The 24,279-nt window shown below is 43.5% G+C and overlaps 2 protein-coding genes across 10 annotated transcripts in view; one reads left to right on the forward strand and one right to left on the reverse strand.

The window, feature by feature from the left end:
- Positions 1-11,133, reverse strand: part of FAM117A (family with sequence similarity 117 member A) — a 32,898-nt gene extending 21,765 nt beyond the window's left edge. Inside the window, exons 1-4 of one of the 8 annotated variants that reach the window (XM_085316379.1) lie at positions 10,932-10,999; positions 10,360-10,458; positions 9,021-9,165; positions 7,389-7,520 (exon numbers count right to left, since the gene is read on the reverse strand). Coding sequence is in view for 2 of the 8 variants with exons in the window: in XM_085316376.1 (XP_085172502.1) it covers positions 10,942-11,032 (91 nt within the window). In the remaining 6 variants the exon portion in view is untranslated. Of the gene's footprint in view, positions 1-7,388; positions 7,521-8,028; positions 8,046-8,336; positions 8,557-9,020; positions 9,166-10,359; positions 10,470-10,931 lie in introns of those variants that run through there. The other 7 variants (XM_085316380.1, XM_085316382.1, XM_085316383.1 and 4 more) reach the window with 7 other exon arrangements.
- A 119-nt stretch (positions 11,134-11,252) lies between these two features.
- Positions 11,253-23,972, forward strand: KAT7 (lysine acetyltransferase 7). 2 transcript variants are annotated; one of them, XM_085316375.1, is made up of 15 exons: positions 11,253-11,488; positions 12,386-12,533; positions 13,825-14,001; positions 14,174-14,413; positions 14,977-15,059; positions 15,305-15,394; positions 15,708-15,806; positions 15,972-16,082; positions 16,950-17,141; positions 17,472-17,561; positions 18,480-18,620; positions 19,809-19,902; positions 20,286-20,432; positions 21,363-21,469; positions 22,164-23,972. In XM_085316375.1, the coding sequence occupies exons 1-15, from the start codon at positions 11,474-11,476 to the stop codon at positions 22,263-22,265; spliced, it is 1,836 nt and encodes a 611-aa protein (XP_085172501.1). In that variant the 5' UTR covers positions 11,253-11,473; the 3' UTR covers positions 22,266-23,972. The 2 variants fall into 2 exon arrangements, with proteins under 2 accessions (XP_085172501.1, XP_085172500.1); XM_085316374.1 differs by lacking the exon at positions 11,253-11,488 and having other exon boundaries at positions 12,084-12,533.
- Positions 23,973-24,279: the final 307 nt, after the last annotated feature.

The following is a 24,279-nucleotide window of genomic DNA, read 5'->3' on the forward strand; positions in this document are numbered from 1 at the left end:
GCCGCCGCCGCCGCCGCTTATCAGCGCTCCGGGGGCGGCACCGCCGGGAGGAGCCGCCGCTCATTGGGTGACCGCCGGCGCCGGCTCCGCCCCCCCCGGGGGAAAGACAACTCGCACGCGCCGTAACGGGAGCCAATGGGAAACGCAGGCACCCTTGGGCACGCCTCACGCCTGCCGCTAGGGCCAATCCAAGGGGAAGGGAGGAGACGGGCGAGCCCCGCCCCCTCCCCGCAGCCAAGCCGAAATACTGCCGCAGCCGGGCGGCCCGGCCCACTCAGCTCGCAAGAACCAATCACAACCGCGCAACGGCGGAAAGCCCGCCCTGCTCCCGCAGACCAACCAGGGGCSACCCTTCGCGCCCCGCCCCTTCCCCGCGCAGACCAATCGGAGARGCGGGCAGTGTTAGTGTACCGCCCCCCCCACCGCGCGGGCGGCCAATCGGCGGGCGGGGCTCGCGCGGCTCTCACGCGCCGCGGTTTCTCTTTCGCCTACGGGGGTGCTATTCCCGCAGCTCCAGTAGCCCCGTCGAGAGCAGCCCCCGCGGGACGACGCAGCCCCCTCGCCCCAGCGGGGCCGGCCCGGTGCCGTCCCTCAGCGCAGCCCGACCAGGAGCTTCCTCTCCAAGCTCCCCCCTTTCCCACTGCTGCCTGCTCGCGACTCCAGCGAGCTCTGCTGAGCTCACTGCGCTTCCGAAGAGCCTCTGTTCCTTCCACCATTTGCCACCTTACATCACTTGCAGGAATCAACTGCTAATTGAGGAAGGCAGCCTCAATATTGACACATCTTGTGAGAAGAGGGAGGCAGCTGTAGCRTAAGGCCTCAGGAACGACAGAAGTTAAAGCTCTGGATAGGGCCACAGCAAAGACAGCACTCAGGACTCTTTCCAAGATTTGGTGGGGAGCAGGTGCTGAATTTGAGCACTGCAAAACACATCACCAGTACTGAAGATCTTCAGTTGCAAGTGCTAAAATATTCAGAAATCTGACACTCCACCCCATAAGCCTTTTTCAAGGTTAGGCTCCTAGAGTCTGCCTCATCTCCATTTGCCCTGCAGCCTCATACCTGCAGCTGTAGAGGAAAAGGTCTTTCCACCCGCCCAGAACTCCTTCAGTAACCAGTCATTCACTATCCTCTAACTTTCTATTCCTGAGGTATCATTTCAAAGAAATCAAACAAGGTAATGTTTAAGTGGAGGAAACTGTTAAAAGACTTTACAACATGCAGTTTTCTTGTTTCAGTCCCCTAAAGCACGTGTTAGTCTAATGAGTCCTCAAATAAAGGTCCTTACCATAAACCCTTTCCCCTCACCATACCTCTACTAAACCTTTGAGCAGATTTTACCAGCTATAGGTCCAAAGATATTTTCTGACTCCAGATGGGCAGTTACATGGGTTTAGGGAAAGGAAGCATCTGTCCAAGTGAAATGGGTGTGGCAGATCTACAGGAGCCTGGGAAGCTGTGGCACAGCTAGATAAGAGAGGGGGGAAAAGGCATGAGGTGGCAAAGTAGCCTGGGCTTTGTGCCAACCTCTCTGGAAAGGAGAGGCTGTGACAGCAGCAGACAGTTGGTCTCTCCTAGTGGCTATCGCAGAAGAGCAGCATTCCCCATCTTCTTCCTGTATCTCTGCTCATAGGGCTGGCTGTTTCTATCTGCATGTAATCAAGCAACAGAGGGGAAACTAGACAGTGCAGTTTTCTTGTTTTGAGAAAAACCTGCAGAGGAAAGAGGTGGCATATTGCAATAGTTAGTTACTGAAGGGAGACAGAATGTACCTCCTGATGGAAGCAAAGCTGAGACGGAAGTCACTGCTTTGGTTATTAGATCTTCATAAACAAAATGCCACCCATCAAACTAAATCAGCTTTATCTCTTCTAGCAAAAAGAGCTTCAAGATTGCTGGCAATGTGGAAACTCAAGAACCCCAGTCACATAAGGATGCACAGTGATCTCCATTCACAGCACAGTGAATATTCCAAGGAAGTATTTTTGACTAGCAGCAGGGGGCATTTCCAGAGGCTAACAGCATTCACTGGAAAGTTCAAGTACCTCTCAGTTCACTCCAAATCTCAATCTAGAATTGGTTACAAAAATAACAAAAGTCCTCAAGTGTCCATTCTCCCAACTTCTTCCTATCCTAGCTGCCACCACAGAAACAAGGTGAAAACATATCCAGAGGATCTTTAAAATCTTGCTGCCATCCTGCACACAGACCTTTCTTCAAATCAAAGACACTCTTCCCAAAGTATTTCCTTCTCAAAGTCCATTGCAGCCATTAGTATAGGAACAGGAAGTTAAATGCAAGAAAGAGGAATGGACAGAGGACTACCAAAGTACACATGTTCAAAAGAACATTTAAAAAGCAATGTAAAATAGAATTATGATTGCAAAATATAGAATTATGATTGCAAAATAGAGTTGCGACTGTATTGATGCACTAGCTCAACCCTTCTAGAAACCCTACAGAATCAGTCCTTCCAAAATTCAAATTCACCTTTCAGTTTCTTTGCCACATTGTCTTTTTAAGACACTGCCATTTGAACCCAATACCTACAGCTGGAACAAACTAAAAATATCACTCCTCTATGCCATTTTGTTTTAACATAGGGAAGGTCACACAGCTGTACCTCTGCTGTATTTATAGGATGAGATACAATCATAACAATCAAAAAACACTGACAAAATTAAAGTGGCTCAGCACAATATTGCTATGCAGCACTCTGTAATAGGCCTGTAATCTGTTCTCATTCAAGGCTTCCCTAAATTAAAACCCACATTTTTCTTTATTATGAAGAAGCAAAGGAGTACCAGCTGCCACCTATCAAGTGGGTTACAGCTACTTCAGCTCAGATGGGGTTGCACATTATCAGGCAGTCAAGTTTCATTTGCAACAAGAACAGGCCTTTCTATATCTTTCCCAACAGAGACACACCACAGAGCAAGCATTATAAAATTGAAGTTCTTGCATTCCTGGAGGCTACACTCTGGCCTATGCAAGGCAGTCATCTCTCCATAATTGCAGTTCSTAACGATGGGCTGCATAGTAGCAGAAGTAACACAATCTTTTACAACTACTCAAGGGCTACAGGTCAAGGATCCAACTTCTTATCATAGTGTCTGCTTGTTTCCATTGCCTTCTGTCATAGCAGTTTTCTGCAGCCTTCTCTCCTTGCACAGAAAAGGAGAGCTGACCTACCACACCACGAGTTAACCATTCTCAGTTTTCAGAGCCCCAGGGGCCAGTCATTTCATCATAATTAGCAAACACAAAGCTTCAGAATTATCAAGTATGTCCTATGGCTGTGTACTGACTATTCAGTGTGCTTCAGAAAGCAGCCTTTTAATGCACCCAGCACTGTTCACTTTCTCAGTATTTATAAATATACAGGAGAGTATTTATATAAAAACAGGCCCTCCCTTTCCCATTCACCCTTTCAAGTACACCCTATTAAATCCTCCAAACTGCTACTTGCCATTCTTTAGCTTTGTGTCAGCTCTGCTTGAGGAAGTTGCGGATAAATAGGAAACATGTAAGAATGCACAATCTCACCACAGTCCTATCATTCTGGTCCATCGCTCAAGTCCTAAATGAGACTGTATTTCTTGCTATTTGCTATGAGTTGGAGGGAGACAGAGCTTAGATTTAAAGTCCTGATCAGCTGAGCATGAATGTGGAAGATCAAAGKGTCATTTAGCATACAAGCTAAGCATTCCCTCATTGTCCTTGAGGAAAATTCCTCTCACTCTAAACTGTGGAGTAAAACGCTGCCTGTCTGCCTCCCACTCTGTCCAGCAGTGAAATGTAGCCATCTCTCATGGGGACAGTTTCAGCACTCCAATGTTTTGAGATGAAAAGCTCTATAGAAGAGTAAGATAAATAAAACCACAGTTTATTTATTAAAAGAGACGAACAGATTATTCACCAGACTGGCCAAGCTATTTCACAGTCTGATCATGTTCACAGTGCATACAGCGAGAGTTTTGGGAACAGAGTAAAGCCCTGTTAAAATTAAGGAGACATTATTAAACAGATCTTTTCCACTAACTCATGGACAGGCAGGAAGCCTGTCCTAATAGTATGAATCATCAACACACCAGAAAGGAAGAGTACTCTTAAAAGCAATCACTGATGTCCAACCCTGCCAACATTGTAACAGAGCATGTAAAGGAATACAAAATAAAACCAAGGAGAGGAAGATAGTCAAGTACTAAGAAAGCAATACAAAAACAGAGGAGGGATTCAGAAGTATGAGAACAGTCTTCATTTAAATACTCCAAACAATGCTGTCTAGTGCAGGCAGAACTATAACAAAACACATCTGACACCTCTGACATCCTCTGCTGCTGCTTAGGTTTCTTCCACCCACAGCAACAGCTGTCCGATCATCCCACTGCTGAGACCCTGCATCTTCTCCTTCTGGAGAATGGACGCAGCAGGGATGAAGTTTATTAGCTTGTTTGAGACCTTTCATCATATGCTTGCTGGAGCCTGGGCACATTGTTTCCAACTTCCTTTTATAGCACCCTTAGCGTTGGTGGCATGCACAGTAATCTCCAGCCTTGCAGCAGGCCATGCATCTATGCAGGAGCTGGCACTTGACTGTTCAAAGGGGCACACAAAGGTTGCCTGCACAGAATATACAGCACAGCTCACTGACATCAGGACTTTCAATCTACGCGGGTGGATCCCACTTACCTTGTCCTAAAGGAGTGACCTTGCTTCTCTTCCCATTCCTAAACATCCAGATTTAGGAGTCAGCAGTTAAATACAGAACTACATCAGAAACCTTATTTCCTGAATCAAATTAACTACATTAGTTTTAATAATTAAGGAATGACAGCTTGCTCAGGAGAATATACATTAAAGAACAGCAAGGGAAGCTTTATACGGTTGGGAGAGGAAAGGCCAAGAATTCTCAGCTGGTGTAGAAGAGTCTCAGCAGTTAGAGCTCTAGTTCACCCACCAGCTGCTGTCTGGCAAAGTATGGCTGCTCAGTCACATACGACCACCCTCCTACTTCCTGCAAAGGAATTAGATTAGGAAGTGTTAGAAGAGTGATATACAAAAATATTTTTTATGTAAAGGGCTGTATTTGGCACAAGAATACTTTTCCCTCACAGATACAAGGCAGTCCCATACAATCTCTCTTAGGAAGCCTGGCCTTTTCCAGAACATGGAACCCATGAATTATGAAGCATAGGTAAAGAAAACTGTGTGGTAACTGACACAGTGTAATTAGGAAAAAAAATGCAGACATTGAAAGAAAAAAAAAAGAAAAAAAAAAAACCACCCTACTTGGCTCACCTCAAAGCTATACTAGCCAGAAGTTCCTATGGGAAGGAATAGGTTTTTGCCATGAATAAACTATGGAAACAGGAGTATTAAAGGAAATCAGCAGTTCCAGCTGGCACCAACATTAYCCTAGGACAGCCATTTTGCTGCAGTGCACTTTTTAACAGGACACAAGCCCCCTGGAAAGCACTAACAATGTTCACCCCGCTTGTACTTTCCTTRACAAGTGTCCTCCAAGACAGACTTTTTTTCTAGAGGTATGAAGGACAGTGMTCATCTTCCCTAACACAAACTGGTATACAAGTTGCTGATCCTATCTCATAATACATTTCTCACTTACAGTCAAGATATTCTTCATGGCAGCCAAAAACTGAGTACAAAGTCTCTGCTGCTAGCTGCCCACATTACCACAGTCAATTCTATGGAAAAAAAAATGCCCTCAGGATAGGCTCAGAAACGCCAAAAGGGATTAGCATCTCACCTTCACTTCCCACATCARTGGCATCCTTGCTGACAAATGTTACTTACACCTGTGAAAGTTTGTGTCATTGGGCTGAACAACATGAGYGGAGTTTTCCTTTAAGGAAGCATGCAATGAACTTGAATGATTAGGAAGCAAGACATTAACATCAGTGCCAGGCAGCTGGAGAACACTGCCTAGACTGGAAGGAATGTATTAAAGCAGCAGATCAAAAGCCTAAAAGAAGACAAGAAAATCAAAAAAATAACCAGTTTTGGCAGGATCAGGACAAAGATGGCATAAAATCTGGCCTATCAAATCACTTTAGTCCTGCTGGGGCACCAGACTTACTGCAGCTGTTTAATAAAATCAGATTATACCCAGGGGAACCCAAGCGGGGCGGGGAAGAGAGAGAACCAGGAAGTGTGGCTATATTCAGCTGTAACTAAGTGACAAACTTCTGCTTTCAGGAAAACTCAGGCTGGATTCTTTTTCCATTAAAATTAAAAACAAAAAAGAAAAAAAACACTGATGTAGGCCAAGCTGGCTTGACCTCACTCCTGATGCCAGAAAACACTGGCTGTACTCAAACGTCTGCATGCCAGAGTCCTAGAGCAAAGGGTGAGTGTAAAGATTTTGTTGAAGTTTACCAGACTGCTCCTATCCATCAACAGCTAGTTGGGTTCTGCAAGACCTCCAGCTCAATGCAAGGCACATCCCCAGGACTCTCCATATAGAGATTTTAGTAGCTTATTTATACTTCAAGTCAGTACCTACCCAAATCTAAACCAGCTTGAAGCTAAAACACAAAACCAAAAGAACTCTCCCCTCCCCACCCCAGAACAAATACAACATAAGCTTCCCAGACAGGACTTGGTTTTTGTGCTTTATAGCAGACCAGCAGATGGAAGAAAAAAGGGGGTTGTTCAGTCAGCCATTTGCTGAAGTKTTTGCAAACATCCTCTCAAAAATCAAAGTCCTCTTGATGCACAGCAGCTGATCAATATTTTAATTCATGTTCAAGCCAAACAGAAAATACTACGCCTATYTGCAAACAAATCCAATAGCCTATACTAACTTCATCACTACTGTTGTCTGGATTAAGTATATTCACTCCTGTAGGGTTTGCTTCTGAAAGGTAGCAAGGCCCACTTGAGAGCTGGCCTCTGCAGCTTAGTCCAGCTTCAGCAGCAGATCTTCTACCACATTTAGATTCCATGTCTCAAAACTTCTACCATTTGCACTTACATACTGACATTTAGCTTGTTTGCATTTTAATCCAATCAARGATCAAGTTCAAGCTTCTGAGCTAGTGACAGTAATTTAGATTCTAACCCATGCTCAAAACAGGGCCAACTTATATCAGGTTGCTTAGGGCACTGTCCAAAAGTGCATCCAGCAGACAGCAGCTAGGCCTCAGTTACTCTACAGCAAAACTGCATTTGAGAGAGACAGTGACCCACGGCAATACAGGCCTTTAAGATGCATTGAACTGGGAACAGAAATTCTTCAAGATTTACATACTTGGGCCAAGAGCCACTGTGGTGCTGCTCCACTGCCCAGAGCTACCAAACCTAGAAAACAGATATTTTAAAACATATGCTGGAACTTAAAGTGAGTAGAAGCCACCTCCACTCACCCTCAGAAAATGCAGAAGTAGCAAGAACAATCCTGGATCCTCACATCTATATTGCATTGCTCTGGATATTTGCCACACTCAGTTACGCGAGCCTTTCTTTACCTCTAGTCTGCAGGACTGGACTGACAATACCTAAAAATAAGTAAGATTTGTTGAAGTATAGCATTTCAGGTATTTTATGGTAGATTTTCATTATACAGCATTTCTCCCACTTCACCTGAATATGCTTAATCATGTAGAGCAATTCTGTAGAAACATAAGTAGCAACGCACAAAGCAACCATGAAAGTGAACACTAACTTTTCTGAAGTATTTAGCAACGAAAAATCCTGAAGTACCTCACAAGCATTTATTCTGCTTCACAACAGTTCCTGAATAAGTCTACTTTGTATTATCACCATGAACGACAGCTAAATCAAGACAGATCAGTCAGCACCATGTCTCCAAAACAAGGGTACTAAGGATGGAGATAAAAGTTTTAACTTAATTTCTACCCTCTGGTGCCTCTGTCTATTTATGGAGATACTTTTTTAGTGAAAATTCCCCCTTTCATTGACTATATGTCCTAAGATGCAGCAACAAGATATTAAAAAAATATTTTTTTTTTAATTTGGATATCAAGTGTATATAAGCCTAAGTACCAACAGTTAGACAGACCAAACGCCTAGAGAGATTTCATGGGATTTGGAGAGRCTGTCAGAGCCAAGAGACTTCAGGCAGTTGACATCTGTGGGAATCTACCACTGATGCGCCTTCTAGAACTTCAGATTTAAAAATTCAAAGAAAGAAAAGAAAAATCACTGTGTGTTCAACATCAAATTAAGTCTTCAAGCACTTGCTAAACTTTCTTCTGATGTGACATCAGGAAATTTCTCATTCTAGGTACTACTTGGAAAATTCTGACAGTTAAGAGATTGCAAGTCTCAAGAACCTGATTATGGGAATTTACCTCCAGTGGAAAACCTTGTAGGTAGGAGTTTTATTAATTTTGCACCCCAAGGAATCCACTCAGTCTGTTTCCAGGCTAACTCCYGACTTCACTGGCTTGCTCATGGTGAGGTAAGCGGGTTCATGCACTGACATCTAGTGGCCAACCCACGGCAGAAGGCTCCTATAAGCATGTGGCCCCTCAAGTTTCACATCCATTCATGTTTTGCTGCAGAACAGACCTACAATTTAGGCTCAAACAAATGGCAGTGATGAAACTTCCACAATACCAGTGACTGGAACATAGCCAAGGGCTGTGCTTATCCTGGACATACAAATTCAGGAAGAGAAACAAATTAATTTGCCAGAAGTCTCCTAATTTTGGACTGGATTTTGAACTGAAATGTAACAACAATGACTTCTCTAACAAGTACCTGAAATTTTATAACCCTATAGTTAGTACTGCTCATAGGTATACACATACAAGAAAGTTCTTTCAAGCTCTACAGTGGTTATAACACAGTCTGACCCTTTGCTCTTCCTGAGAGCATGAGACAGCTCAGCCAACACAGGCAATCTTTCCATCCGAGTACCCACTTTCATATAAAACACTACACTACCTAATGCATGTAGTTTTCCTTCCTCCCCCTCAGCTATGTTCATTCAGTGTACAAGCAGCACAGAGGATTTTAGAAGTTTGTATTACCAGCTTAAATGCTAGGAGTCATCCAGAGAACATGGAGAACTGGCTTCTATTCAAGTATTGCCACCTCTAGGAAAGTTTCTGAACACCACCCACTTCAGTTTTCCTCTTTTGTTTTTCCAATAACATCCTGCTGGTGGTGATAAATCTGCCAATGTGCAATAACAAACAATTTCAAACATGAATTTCATTACCACCTGGGAGTTCTAATTAATATTTTATTTGTAGCTCTTTGTTGCATCAGATACACAGCCTTCATCTGATATATAGTTTTAAAATAGAAATCCTTCACCTATCACTCAAAGGCAAATACTGCAACGGGATGTGGTAATGTGCAGCTTTTCTTATGGTCATTATAGGCTTTACTCCTTTTCACCTATGCAAAGGTGCAAGGGACTAACATTTTGGACTTTGCAGATACCTACGTTAGAGTCAGCTTTTAAGCTAATTAGTTTTTGAACCGCAGATAAAAGATGAAGGTACAGTTTATCACTTCTTCTATTAAGTAGAATCTGTAAGTCTTTTTTCATTGTTCCTGACTGCCCCACAACATTGCCATTAGAGTTCTCTATCTGTTTGCAACACTAAAAATACTCTTTTGTGAAGCCTGAGCTTTGTCTCACAGAAAATATGATAGATAAGCAATTATGGAGTGTTCAGACTAACTTCTCCCTTTTCCTTCTATTAAGGAGTAGAGCACTGCTCTTTGTTTCCATTTCTATTGCTCTTTGGTATAACTTTAAGTTTGCTATAACTTKAGCTCATTTTTTCTACAGAACCTTAGCCCAAATTAATCATAAACTGAAAGTTTCAAGGCAACCTAATAACTTGAAAATCTCAACTGCAAATGGACRTTATAGAGTCTTATGCTAGCTTGTTTGAAATTCCATTAAATCCCAGGCTACCTTAAATTCTATTTTTCTTGTAATGCAAGAAAATGCTGCCATGTTATTCTAACTCATCCCCCCAAATCAAGAATCCCTCTTTCACATCTTGTGCTAAGGACTCAGTCCTGCAATGTAGCTATGCAAGTGCAGCAAGGAAAAAAAAATACAAGGTAATAGGAAGAARAGAAGAGTATGATAATTTTGTTAACAAATCTGTTTTTSCTCTTTAAGAACAGAGTTATAATTRTGCCATAATTATAAGRCATAATTATGGCAGGTTGAGCCTGGAAAAAAGCAAAAAATAAAAATAAAATTTTTTGCAATTTATTCATTAAAATGGCCAGACTCACTAATGAGCTATTCCCTCATCSCTAGTTTTCCTCTTTCATGTGTACAGTTTTGTTATGAAATATATGTTGATTTGCAACCAGCACATGCAGCCTCACATAACATACCACATTACTGCTTCCCATTCCTTTTTCCCAGGGCATAAAGCAGAAGTATCCCATTCTGAGTTCTTCGGTAAGTTTGCCTTTCAGCATTACCCAGGAAAACTGTGATACACCTAGGAGCAATAACAATTTGAAACGAAAGAGATAGCAGTACTTGCATGACTAAGAATGACATGCATGCAAAGATTATAGGATTAGGCCCCAAGAGTTTCATAACCCTTACAGATGACCACAGTTGCAAGGAATTCACGTGTTTGACTAAATATCCTCATTTCTCCTCATGATCTTTAAATAGAGCAACCCACTGTTGCTCTTAGGCAATGTTATCACCTTAGCGTTATCCAGGTGCTACGTCGAGCCAGGTGTTGGCCTAACCACAGCACTTGGCCACACCGGCCTGCACATCCATCAGGGGCTGGGAGCAGAGGGACAACCCCAGCCCACCCACGAGCCCGGCCCGGGGAGGAGGCAGGGCCTARGAAAAGCCTCTCCTTGCAGCAGGCCCCTGTGGGCAGCAGCAGCCCCCCTCGTCGCAGGAAAGCCGCCACACTGCCCGCCTCCGCCGCGAGAGCAACRGGGACTCACCGCCTTCCTCCACCCACGAGCCCGACGGCGCGCCTCTGCCAGGCCTCAAGATGGCCGCAGCGGGAGGGCTCGCCTTGCCCGCATCCAACATGGCTCCCTAGGGAAAACACCCACGCCGGACTCCCTCACGCCAGCCGGCTTCACACCCGAACCCAAGATGGCCGCCGCCCCAGCCTCTGTGGAGATTCCCCAGCCCGGAACCAAGATGGCCACCTGCGGCTTCACTGCCGGCGGAGCCGCCAGGATACCTGTCCGAATCCAAGATGGCAGCCCCCGCTGGCGTGAGGCTGGCTCCGGGTCACGTGACGGGGGTGTGGGCCGTGTCCCGGCGGAAGCGTGAGGGACCGAGCAGGGAACAGGGACTGCTGGCGGCGGAGGGAGCGGGCTGGCGCCGCCGCAACAGACGTGCCGGAGAAGGGGAGACACGGCTGTCATCACGGAGCCCGCCGGCGCTAACACGGCGGCGACGGCCGCTTCGCGGGCCGGGGGCGCTGGGGACCAACCCGCCTCGCTGCTCCCGCCCCCGCCGAGGATGCCGCGCAGGAAGGTGAGCGAGGCCGCGGAAGCTCTCGGCGGGAGAGCGGCAATCTCAGGCCGCGGCCTCCCACCTCCCCCATACCCCCGAACCGCCTCTCCTGGGCCTAAAAGCTGGGGGAAAATAGCGGCCTTGCACCCCCCCCAGCGCCCGCCCCCCTTGCTCCCTGAGTGGCTCCCGCGGGGCCCCGCTGGATGCTGATTGGCTGACATGGCTCATCACTCATCGCCCCCAACGGCTGCCGTTTCCCCTCCCCCTCCTGCGGTGCGGCCAAGCCCCCGGCTTTTCCGATTGGGCGGATAATTGGGGCGGGGGCCGCGGATTGGTTTTACTTCTCCGCCGAGATGGCCGCTGATTGGCCGCCGCAGCTGCCCATTTACGCCCCCAACGGTCCCCTGTCCGCGCGTGCCTTGTTTCTCCCTCTTTCCCTTCCCCCATCCCACTCCACTCCCCGCCTCCTGTAGGCGCGAGACTCCCTCGGATAGGCTGGCGGCCGCCGTCAATCACGCGTGGTGGCCGCGCCCCCTCGCTTTGCAAGGTGCCATTGGCAGGCTCCCGTATTCGGCCCCTCCCACGCGGCTTGCGATTGGTCGGGGCCGGCGCGTCTCGGCTGGGCGCAAAACAAAGCGGCGCGGGGGCCGCGCGGCGCGCGGGGTCTCGCACGCGCCCGCGCTCGCGCTCCCTCGCCTCAGGCGGGCGGCGGCGGCGGCCCCGCCCGCGGCTGCTCTGAGGTGCCTCGGGGGAGATCATCTCCAGAGTGAAACACCGGGCGGTTACGCGCTGCGATATGTCACTGCGAACTCGAAGTTACCCGCCTGGAATCAGACACCCTGTCATGTCGGTATGGCGTAAATGCGGTATGGCGTTTGAGGTTCTCCCGCGCTAATGCCTGCGTCTGCGGCGTTGCAGCGGAATGCCGGCAGTAGCTCAGACGGAACAGAAGACTCCGATTTCTCTACTGATCCCGAACACACGGACAGTTCCGAAAGCGATGGCACGTCCCGGCGATCTGCCCGCGTGACCCGCTCCTCAGCCAGGCTTAGTCAAAGCTCTCAAGGTAAATGCTTTATTTTCCTGAGTGCGTTAAGTGGCAGGATGTACTCCATCTTCCTGTTCTTCAGAACTGAAATCTGTGTTGATTTTGTACCTAAATACAATTATTTTACTTTTGATTTTGGGTATTGTGCTAAGGAAARAAACACAATCTTTATAAGTGCATATTGTGCAAATGAGATGATATAATCTAAGGATTAAATTGGTGTTGAAAGTCAAGAATCCAGTATSTTCTGCGTAAAAGTACAGCTGTCTACCTATTAAACGAAAGAGGAATTAAAAACCTTGATTCTGCTGCCAGCTTTGGCTAATTTTTCTGAGCGTTCTAAAGTTTGATTTTCCATCTAGTTACTTGCATAGGTACCAGAGTAGTTACATGGTGCTAATACAGAGAGGGTGCTCAGGAGTGAAAATTATTTTTGTTTGCTTTGTTTGTTTGTGGTTTTCTGTGCCGCAGGCAAGGTAAATTTTCATGACTTGTTGAGGSTATTCTACAGTAAAGGTAATCAACATATTGTCAATTATTTTGTATACATCAGCTTGGCATCTGGATTGTAAGAGATGTTGGATCTTCTACTTTCTTGTTTTTAGTTTTAGATTAGCTGTTTCTTGACTGGTCATTAATAATAGGAAATCAATGCCATCTGGCATCAAGAGGAGGAAATGACTGAATATTAAGTTCTTTACCTTGTTCTGTTTATGAACTTTGACAAGGAACCTTGTTTTTTGGCAAATTTCCTTGCAGATAAGAAATATAATGTATGGTCATCTGATGATTGTGTCTTAAAAAAGAAGTGTGATTTGGATCAGTGCATGGGACGCCTGTGACTTTCCTAGGGAGTAAAATATCACTTTCGTGCAAGATAATCAGTTTTATAGTCTTCTAAGCAGTATAGGATGCCCCAACCACACAGAAGGTTCCAAACAGTTCCACACCAGAAGCAGCCGTGATGCTCCCAAGGATTACCTAAACACTAATAATTCTTATTTAAACTAATGGTTCTGTAGCTTTCCAGATGGGAGCTGTTTTGTAATTATTAGTCAAATAAATAGTTAAGTTCAGAGGAAGTTGATCTTGTTCCGGATTCCTTGGTATTGGTTATAGTGTCAAATATTTAACCTCAGAAGAACAGAGCAGATCCTTGTGATAACATGCAATTGTGAGCTGTAGGAGGACAGAACTGTCTGTTGATACCCAGCTATCAGATATTGATATTGTAGACTTTGGAGCATATTGAGTTGAGTTACTTACAGTGTATTTTGTGAGTGTAATTATGGTGTCTCTGTTAAATTAGATTCCAGCCCAGTTCGTAATCCACCATCATTTGGAGCAGAAGAGCCTGTCTATTCTACAAGGAGAGTAACTCGCAGCCAACAGCAGCCCGCTCCTGTGACTCCAAAGAAATACCCACTCCGGCAGACCCGCTCATCTGGGTCAGAAACTGAGCAAGTGGTTGACTTCTCTGACAGAGGTATGTGGGGTGCAGTGAGGCTTTGAGAATTTGCAAAATGCTGTTGGAAAGGGCAAATGATTTATTCTCTGAGGGCACATTAGAGTACCCTAAGGATATCCAAGAGCTATTTTACTTATCTTTTTGAAAGCCTTCTTCCATATAAATTTGTAATGTCTTGATCCTTATTCAGACACTAAAAATGCAGCAGATCACGATGAGTCTCCACCTCGCACCCCCACTGGGAACGCCCCTTCCTCCGAGTCTGATATTGATATCTCCAGTCCAAATGTATCGCATGATGAGAGCATTGCCAAGGACATGTCCATGAAGGATTCAGGGAGTGACTTGTCTCACCGCCCTAAGCGCCGCCGCTTCCACGAGAGCTACAATTTCAACATGAAGTGTCCCACTCCTGGTTGTAACTCCTTAGGTAATTTCAACTTGAGGGTTAATGTGTTCATTTTTGCTTTTCTGYTGTAATATTCAAAGTTCTACTCAGATGAGTTTATACATCCTGACAGTATGCATTTAGTTAGGATCAGCACCATTGCTGGGAAGTGGATATAGAGAAGGGAGATGGAGTACATCTGTAGGTACACTCTTTTGCAAGGTGTTTTTGGCTAGAAGTGTTTGGAGGGTGATGGGATGAAGAACARGTTAAGAGTACTAGGACAGGTTTGGGAGGAAAATGCAGAGTTCTGCAGCTAGGGTACTAGTCTCCACCAGAAGCAGGTATTCAGAAGCAAATTAATGCAGTTCTCTAATACGCCTGGCTGATTGTATGGAGTGCAGCTTTTCGGTTTTTGTGAAAGGGATTTTGCTCCTTTTTTCTGAAAGATGTGCCACAAACTATGAAATGTGTTCATCCCATCGTACTGATAATAAACTTAAYATCCCCCTTCAGAAGCTTGTATGTGGTATCTGACCATCTAGAGTCCTCTTTAAACTTCATGATTATTGTATCTTGAAAGCTTTTTTTCTGATCTTTCCCAGGACACCTAACTGGAAAACATGAGCGACACTTCTCAATATCAGGATGCCCACTGTATCATAATCTCTCAGCAGATGAATGCAAGGTAGTTGAGTCTCCTGTTTTGGCTTCCTTATGCTTTTACGAAACAAAATGCCACAACATGTCATTTGTCAACAGGAAGTGGAGGCTACCATGTTCCAACTGATGTCTTTAGCTGTAAGATAGCAGCATGGTTGTGCTGCATCATCTGTGAATTACAGTTCAGAGAATTCACCTAGACAGAAATGAAAAAGATGAAGGCTCTGGTATAGTTTGCTGCAGTATTGACAGATGAGTTTTGACTTCCAGGTGCGAGCACAGAGCCGGGATAAACAGATTGAGGAGAGGATGCTGGCTCATCGGCAGGATGATAACAACAGGCATGCCACCAGACACCAGGTAGGCAATCTGCAGCAATCTGAAATCTATAGAACTCAGTTTCTGAAACAAAAAGAATGTAAGTTCTTGTTGGGGTCTGCAGCTATCCTACTTTACCAATGTAATACTTGGACAAAAGTATTTTGTTGTGGTGTTCTAGGGGTTAATATTGCGTGGCAAGTGTCTGTGATGCTTCACTGATGTGATTTGGTTCATGAGCAATAAATCTCGTAAAATGGAAGCCAGGACAGAAGTCCTCTGGAGTTGGAAGGTGAATAAAAAGTTTTAAAGTAGGTGAAGCTTACCAAAGGTTTCTACCTCTGGTGTCTTTCAGGCACCAACGGAGAGACAGCTGCGGTACAAGGAGAAAGTAGCTGAGCTCAGGAAGAAAAGGAACTCAGGACTAAGCAAGGAGCAAAAAGAAAAATATATGGTAAAAGCGGCAATTTTATTTTTTCATCCCCTCCTCTCTGGAATGAGACCGTTAAGCGGGAGCTTGGCTTTCTCAGACATCCTGCTGCATTGAGGGCCAAAAAGCAATGAGAGTCAACAGTTTACTAGCAGCATAGTTGCGAAAACTAATGTTTTGTTCTTCCAGGAGCACAGACAAACCTATGGCAATACAAGGGAACCTCTACTTGAAAACCTGACCAGCGAGTATGACCTTGAGCTTTTCCGAAGAGCACAAGCACGAGCTTCTGAGGACCTGGTGAGGCTTCTGACTCATATCTTACAGCAGATGTCTTTGTTCAGAGATCTGCATGTTTTCTGGGTTTTGTGGTACTTGTGCAGATAGAATCAGAGTTTGTCAGAAGAGCAGCTACAGCCCAGCCAAGGCAGCAAAGTTACGCTAATGAAAAATCAAGTGTCAGTCATTCAGAGGCTTTTGTGCCGAAAGTGCAGGTGGACCTAAGTATTTGTAGTCGTGAATTCTGCAGCGCCCGTGAGAGGAATAATTAGTAACAGTCCCATTTTAAAGGTGTTTGTTTTTATGCAGAGAATGGTCAGCTTTACTTGCTGTGAAAGGACAGTTAAGGAGTGACAGAAGTGGAAGACGAAAGTGTTCTGCAGAGGGCCATCTTAACAGTAGCCTGTGACTGTGGAACAAAGTTACATCCTGATATTGCTAAGGTTTCTGCAGCTGTTTTTCAAAGCTACTTTCCATCTCTGAAGATGAACTGAAAGCTATTTTGATGCTCAACTAGGTGCATCTGGGGCAACTCTGGCACAACACTAGACTATATCTTTCCCTGCAGATGAGGGAAGAGGCATGAAATGGCAAGGTGGTTACAGTGCTTTGATGACAGAAAAAGTARTATCCCAGTGTTAGTGTGCTTCTTAGTGCTGAGATACGAAAGATGAAAGGAAGGCTTAGTAACTTCACTCCTGATGGACAGGGCTTAGTGTGGGGTTGACTAAGGAGAGGTATGTGGGAGTGGTCATTAGATACGGTCACACTAACAGGTGAATCTAGAAGACTTGAGAGGGATTTCCTCAAGGGAAATAATTAGGGCCCCTTGTACCCTCACATCCACATCTTTTATTTAATTAACCATTCACCTTTTCTCATTCGTAGGAAAAATTGCGGCTTCAGGGCCAGATCACAGAAGGCAGCAATATGATTAAAACAATTGCCTTCGGTCGTTACGAGTTGGATACTTGGTATCACTCTCCCTACCCGGAGGAGTATGCTCGGCTGGGACGTCTCTACATGTGCGAATTCTGTCTCAAATATATGAAGAGCCAGACAATACTGCGTAGACATATGGTAAGACTTAAGGCAGATCTGATTCTTGAGCTTTAAAAACTGATGTGAGGATGGAGAAACTTTACAATATTGTTGCCATTGTTAGGTCAGTGGTCCACTTTAAGGTCTGTTCTTTTAAACATGAAGTGAGAATATTTTGTGCAGTTTTGAAAGAAAGATTTAATTAGATTCAAGTTTGATGGCTGTTCCACTCAAAGGAATATAGGGAAACAGAAATGGGACCTGGAATTAAATTTGATATCATAGCTAAGAAGTGAGTGTTTCCTGCTATTGTGACTTTTTCAGCCCTTAAAACAGCAATGTCACCCTAACTTTGTTTTCCTCTTGTAGGCAAAATGTGTGTGGAAACATCCACCAGGTGATGAAATCTACCGCAAAGGCTCCATTTCAGTGTTTGAAGTTGATGGGAAAAAGAATAAGGTAACTAACTGTGGTCAAGAGCCAGTATTGAATGTGAATTCTGTCTTTGAAACATGCTGTACACTGCTTTCCCTGTAGAGCAACAGGATGCAGATGGCCCTTTCTTTCTCTAATTTCGGGAAGGTTACTAGAGTCTGTTCTGTCCATTCTTGCAATTCTGGCAGTAATTTTGTCTGCAGTTTCCTTGTGGTTGTTTCTCAGCCCTGTTTCTCAGCATCAAGACTTTCATCTCTGTCTCTCACATTATGCTAGACTAGTAGCTTTTGGAGTTTACATGTCAAGATCCCTTTCTGAAAGTTAATGGGGAGATTTGAAGTATGGCCTCAGTAGATCGCTGCCACTTATCTCCCATTCTGCTGCAAATACTCTAGTCAAGCTTGGGTTAGAGTTTGAAGCAGTGAGACTGCAGCTGCAAATTAGGTGCGCAGTAGTAGTATGCACCATGCTTATGCCCTGTTTCTAGTTGTATTTGATCTCGAAGGCTTTAGATGCAAGAACAAACAAATTCAGCAGCTAAAGTTTGCACTGTCTGAAGTTGGGAGGAGTCTTTTTCAGTCAGTACATGTGACCTTGAATTATCGGATTAATAGAAATACAGTGCAAGCTAGCAGAGATCCTGTTTTCTTTCAACTTTTCTCTTCCCCTCTCTGTGAGTATATGATGTTTTGGGCATTCAGAGACTGATACCACAAACTTAATTGCCCACCTTTGGGAATTCTTCTACTTGGTACATAGGCTTATCAAACTCCATCGTAAATGGAATTGTTTCCTGACCCAGCTGCTCTGTCTGAAAGACTGTATGTTATTTCTCAGATGGTTCAGAACTTTTTCTGATTTCCCATCTATGTTTGTTTTTGTCCACTTTGGGGATGTTCCACTGTAATAAACTGGTGTACCTTGTTCTCTCTTTGTTTCTAGATCTACTGTCAAAACCTGTGTCTGCTGGCAAAACTTTTCTTGGACCATAAAACTCTGTATTATGACGTTGAACCCTTCCTATTCTATGTCATGACAGAAGCTGACAACACTGGGTGTCACCTGATAGGATATTTCTCTAAGGTTAGTTGAAAAAAATAATATACTTACTATTACCTGACTGGAATGAGATTTAGGACACACATTATCAGTACTGAATATACCTTCAAAGATCTTACAATCTCAGAATTTGTTGTGTTTAAGGAAAGGTTAAGTTTCAAAGCTGATCTGCATGAGTGATTCATAATGTTTGCTGCAGGGTTTGTAGGTGCCTTGCTGTAGCATCTTTCCTCATTACTAGCAAAAAAATCAACTCAAATAAACTAGTGTCACTAGGAAATGTAATGTTGTCTTCAATGTAGGCAAGAGTAATGATAAATAAATTACATTGCTTAAAATAAGTATTAATCACCACGATTTTTTTTTTTCATAAAGTACTTGGAGGAAGAAAAATACTTAGATGGAGAAGCTGAGACATTAGTCACATGTCCACTTGACCAGAAGCTAGTTTTCATGTCTGTGTTCTGTGGCCTGTTTGCTCAGTCATGTTGCCTACCTGATATCTGGCCAAACTGTTTGTTTAATCCCTGCTGTTTGTTCATGAAATACATTTCCTGGTTGTCCTTACTTAGATACAATAAAAGTGTTTGGCCTTCTGGATGTGATGGTGTTATGTAATGCAGTCATCAATTTAGATACTGCAGCCAGTGAAATTCTTTAGGCAGGAGAAAAATCTCCTAAATAAAGTACACGAAAATATTCCTTAAATTACCTGAGTCAAAAATGAATAAATATCTAAAAAGAACCCCCTCTAAATAAAAATAGATACTGATCTGGGGATAGATGTGTCTGAAAGTCTCTTCTTTGTCTGAATGCTTCAATATTTGCTTTGTGCTTATTATATTAGTATTACGTTGCTTTTTTTTAATTTCTTGTAAATCTGTTAGATGACGGAGGTGGTAGTTACAGAACTGCCGTAAAGCGTTACTGGCTTTTCCCTGGCTACGACTTAATTACCTGCCATCCTATGCTTAAAATTGTGCCCCAAACRCTCAGTTTAATGGCTAATAAGGTAAGACACTAAGCCAGGCTGGTACCTGAAGGATGATCGTGTTACTTGTTAGTTGTTAGGCAGGTTTTTCTATAGCTGTTCCATTCACCTTGTATTATATCAGTTGCACAGGCTTGTTCAGTGTGTCAGGATTATGATGCAGCCATTTTTTGTACAAACTGAGACCTGTTAATCTGTCTTCTCTGTGTTCTTGTTTTTAGGAGAAGAATTCTTTTCTCAACTACAATGTTTCTTGTATCCTGACAATGCCTCAATATATGAGGCAAGGTTATGGCAAAATGCTCATTGATTTCAGTAAGTATAAAAACTACAGCAAAACCTACCGATAATGGCTGTGGAATGAAGCAAAAATATCTGTCTTACGGAGTTCAGTTTTCTTACACTGATGTTCTGAGGATCAGAGTTGCACGCCTGACTTGTTTGAAGGGACTTTATCCAAAAGTGTTTATGTAAATACCTAGAACTTGCTGAACTTTAAAACAGCAGTTTAGCAGAGACACTTGCATTTGATATTTTGGAAACATTTTCTGTCCAGTGTGTAAAATTTCACCCAGATATGTAACATATCTCTGTTGGCTGGTGAGCAGCTTTGATTATAGCTGATTTCTGAGTGTGCTAAAGAGAGTAACAGGAGAGGCTAGTTTAGGAGAGATAAATAGGTATTCTTTCCTTTACAGGTTATTTACTTTCTAAGGTAGAAGAAAAAGTTGGCTCTCCAGAACGGCCTCTGTCTGATTTAGGTCTCATCAGCTACCGTAGTTACTGGAAGGAAGTTCTCCTTCGTTATCTGCATAATTTCCAAGGAAAAGAGATCTCTATAAAAGGTATGTCTTCACGCTAAATAAGCTTGTTGTGAATTGGTTGAGGAGCATATCTGTGCACCTCACTCATTTTCCTCCAATATGAGGCAGGTCATGCTTGGCTCATTTTTAGAATAAAGAACATACTAATACAGGAGTTTGTGAACCGGCGTGGTTCAACAGAATGTTCTTAGAGCTAGGTGTTGCCCTTCTTTCCAAAACTGCCACCATTAAAGATAAGCTAGTTTGCTGAGCTTTGAAGTATGTACTGGCTTCTTTTTAAAATGCTTTTTCAAATAAGATTTTGTAAAAGAACTTTTCTAAATTAGAATGTTAATTTGAAGAAGCTAAATGGCTGCACCAAGAGGCTTTCAGACACTTTGGAAAAAATACTATTTTGATTTCTGCTAATAGCATTTTCTACCTGTATAGTACCTGAGGTATGCAGTATTTCATAGAGATACTAAGCTAGTTCTGAAGAAGCTGCTATGTCTTCTTTCAGAGGATTACACCATATTAACTTTGATCGTAAGAGCAGTATTGCTAAATCATTATAATGTTCCATTTCAACTGATTTTTTCCCAGTGCTTCTGCTGGGCTGACTCTCAGTTTGMGGATGAGTTGGGCTGTTTCTATGCAGCTCGGCATGGCTTGCAGCCATAGCCTGTGGTTCTTCAAGCTGCTTGCAATCGATCAGTCACCAAAAGTAAAATGAATGTAGGCAAGTTGTGTAACAGTGCTACAGATAACCAGGATGATCTAAGGGTGCAAGTCAGGCAACAACAGCAATACTGTGTGTGCCACCTTAATGTCTGCAAGGCGTTTTGGGGATATGATTACAAAGGGAGTTGCCTAAAATTTGTAGTAAAAAACTAACAAGTACAAGTGGTTGCAAAGGGCTTTCATGGTAGACTGGCTTGTTTCTCTCCTTAATAAACGGATACTGGTTTGCAGAAATCAGCCAGGAGACTGCAGTAAACCCTGTCGACATTGTTAGTACGTTGCAGGCACTTCAGATGCTCAAGTACTGGAAGGGAAAACACCTGGTCCTAAAAAGACAGGTAAGATTTCTGATGGTTCTCTCTGCACTTTTGTTTCCTTACATTTAGCTGTTACATTTGAGGTAACAGAACTTACCATAATCAGTATTTCCTTTGTATTGTACTGGGCTTTCTAGCCATTTGATTCTAGTGGGGGAGCATTGCAATTTTAAAGTGAAATGCACTAACTGATAAAACGTGATATGAGCGTCCAGCCTGATTCCTCAGTATTGTAGAAATACACTGCATTGACCTTCCTTATTTTGATGTGTGGAAAAACATTGCTCATTTTAAGTGGCTTGTAGGGGAGCAATGGATCAACATTCCTATCGTGCTCCTCATCATGCCTGCTCTTTACTGGGCGAATGGATGACCTGGTAGTGGACTGAATTTATTAAATCCTGAGTAAGTCCTGCTTAATACCCTCGTTAGATATAAGGCRAGTAGTGTGTAAATACCCAAATCTGTGACAGCTTCTGTCTTTCATTTCCCCCTTCCTGAGACTTTAGTTTGTAGCTAAAAGTAGCCTTATCAGTGTCTTTTTGGAACTGCTTCTAGAAAGCACTGTAGGAGAGATGTTGTTATTGTCAAGCTAAGCTGATAGCAGGCTAGTCATCTTTCTATTTGTGGACTTAGATGTTTGGTGTTGTACCATGGATAATTCTCCATCATAGATCGCTTGTTTTAACCTGCCCTTTCATGCTCTTTTCCCCAGGATCTAATTGATGAATGGATAGCCAAAGAGGCAAAAAGATCCAACAGCAATAAGATAATGGATCCCAGCTGTTTGAAATGGACCCCTCCTAAGGGAACTTAACTACCTATCACTCCTGAAACCAGTGAACCCCAGCAGTAGGAAGTACCCTAGGGATCTCTGTTGTATCTGTTGCTGTTGTGATTGGCTGGTACAGTACCCTCCTGAAAGATCAGTTCCCCTTGGTACTGTTCTGGCCCAGATCTTTTGTGCACACCACAGACGCTAGTTCTGAGGAACTTTATGTTTCGGCCTCAATGAGGTTGCAAGGATTGGATCTGTATAGGACCCAAACGATGCTCCTAGCAGCGCTGGCCCAAGGAGTTCTGATATCTGGTACTGTACCTGTCCAGTCACTGGTCTTACCCTCATGTTCTTATTCCAGTGAGGTTGTGTTGTGTCTATAATCTGGTTGTTTGTTCCTTCAGGCTCCTTGCCTTATAAGTAATGGATAACTTCTGTGGCTTTTGAACAAGGTCTAATAATGCTCATTTGGGGAAAGTCTGGTTTCCCATCAAGCAGCAATTACACTGACTTCATCATTTTTGACGAGTTTTGTCTGATGGACTCTTCCATTCCGTGTATCAAATAGTTTAATAAGGTAACATGCAAGCTCTTTGAGCAGTGTTTTCCATATAATATAGCAGGTTTTCACATAGTTAATATTGTACAGTCGGAAGCTTGCGTATCTTTTACCTGAGTGGTGTGATTGTTACTGTTACCCTGGAGGAGTCAAGGCTAATTGTATGAGAACATCGTAGTCTCAGGTATTTTGTAGAGTTGTTCTTGGTATACTCTCTTGGAGCTACTACCATAACACATCTATTGGAGAGACCTCTTTGGTTATATGTTATTGGTTTCCTGGTTTATCTGTTGGAGTTGGCAGATTTCTTTACACAGAAGCAGTCTGTTCAGTATGTTTCACCTTAAATATTTTTCTCAGAGCACTCTTCTTGAACTGTAGATCTCTTTCTGTTGGAGAGTTTTTTTTTCTCTGCAATGAAGAGATAAATCTTAACTTCAGACGCATTTTTGCTAGCCTTGTCCAAACTGCCACAGAAACTCTGTAATGCAAATGTCATCAGTTGTTGGATTGCCTACAGTGTACATTCTGTGCATCAGTGGCAGCAACAGTTAGCTGTGTGGATGGTTTGCTTCTCTGACAGTGCATCCTTGTTTGTCTTTGTAAAACAAAACAAAAAAGGCTTTTACTTCCTCTCTCCCATCAGTACCACCAGAAGAAACTATCATATAATGGCTTTCAAATATAACCACTGTCCTTGTTCCACAGGTTTCCTAGGTGGCTCCAATGTGATAAAAGGGGAGACAATCTTGGAGTAGATAATGGCAGCATAATATAGTGCTGATGTCATTTAAACCTTCCAATAYTTTCTCATTGAATAGTGTCTAAAAGAAGCACTTGCAGTGTGCTGGTAGGTAGGAGCCATTTTCTGTTAACCACTGACCCATCCTAGTGTGGAAGAGTTCTCTGTGGTCCTTCTGATGGTTGTCTCTGCCTCTTTCTGCCTCCTTAAAAAATAGATCATCAGTACATGACATGTACTTTGTGGGCATTACTGAGTTTTGCTGTCATATGCCCTTTGCTCCTGTACTAACTACAGATACTCATGAAACTATCCAATGAAGTAGATCTCTTGTGGAGTAGGGAAGAAGACCATTCTTGTGCAGAAGTTAAACCCTGTTCCCATGATGTGGTAGAATGTGCTATTCTTGTATCTACTTCTCAATAAAGCATGTTCTCTGCTCAAATCTGTGCCTTCCTGTTATTTTTTTCAGTCAGACATACTACTCTGGCTCTCCAGTTAAGTGATGCTGCCTGTCTGTGTTGCAAGGGACTAATTTTGAACCTCTCTATTGTGTCTGGTGTAGTAAGAATTGTGACTGTAGCAGCCTTCAGGTTGGATGTTTTGGAAATACTCTGTATTGTGTGTTCGCTCTAGAGCTGATCATGCACAGGAGGCCACCACGAGGAATATATGATGTTACCAGATACTGGAAACTTAAGCCTGACATACAAAACTGGGATAGCATCTGTCAACCCAAAGTTCTTATAAGA

Source organism: Rhea americana, unplaced genomic scaffold (genome assembly GCF_003343005.1).
Source record: "Rhea americana isolate MKP2758 unplaced genomic scaffold, rheAme1 scaffold_468, whole genome shotgun sequence".
Taxonomy (NCBI): domain Eukaryota; kingdom Metazoa; phylum Chordata; class Aves; order Rheiformes; family Rheidae; genus Rhea; species Rhea americana.

Excerpts from the sequence above, each read along its gene's own strand:
- KAT7 (XM_085316374.1), top strand. The coding sequence starts at position 12,362 with ATGCCTGCGTCTGCGGCGTTGCAGCGGAATGCCGGCAGTAGCTCAGAC. Across the intron at positions 12,534-13,824 it reads GCTTAGTCAAAGCTCTCAAG|ATTCCAGCCCAGTTCGTAAT; the intron begins GTAAATGCTTTA and ends CTGTTAAATTAG. Across the intron at positions 18,621-19,808 it reads TGATAGGATATTTCTCTAAG|GAGAAGAATTCTTTTCTCAA; the intron begins GTTAGTTGAAAA and ends TCTTGTTTTTAG.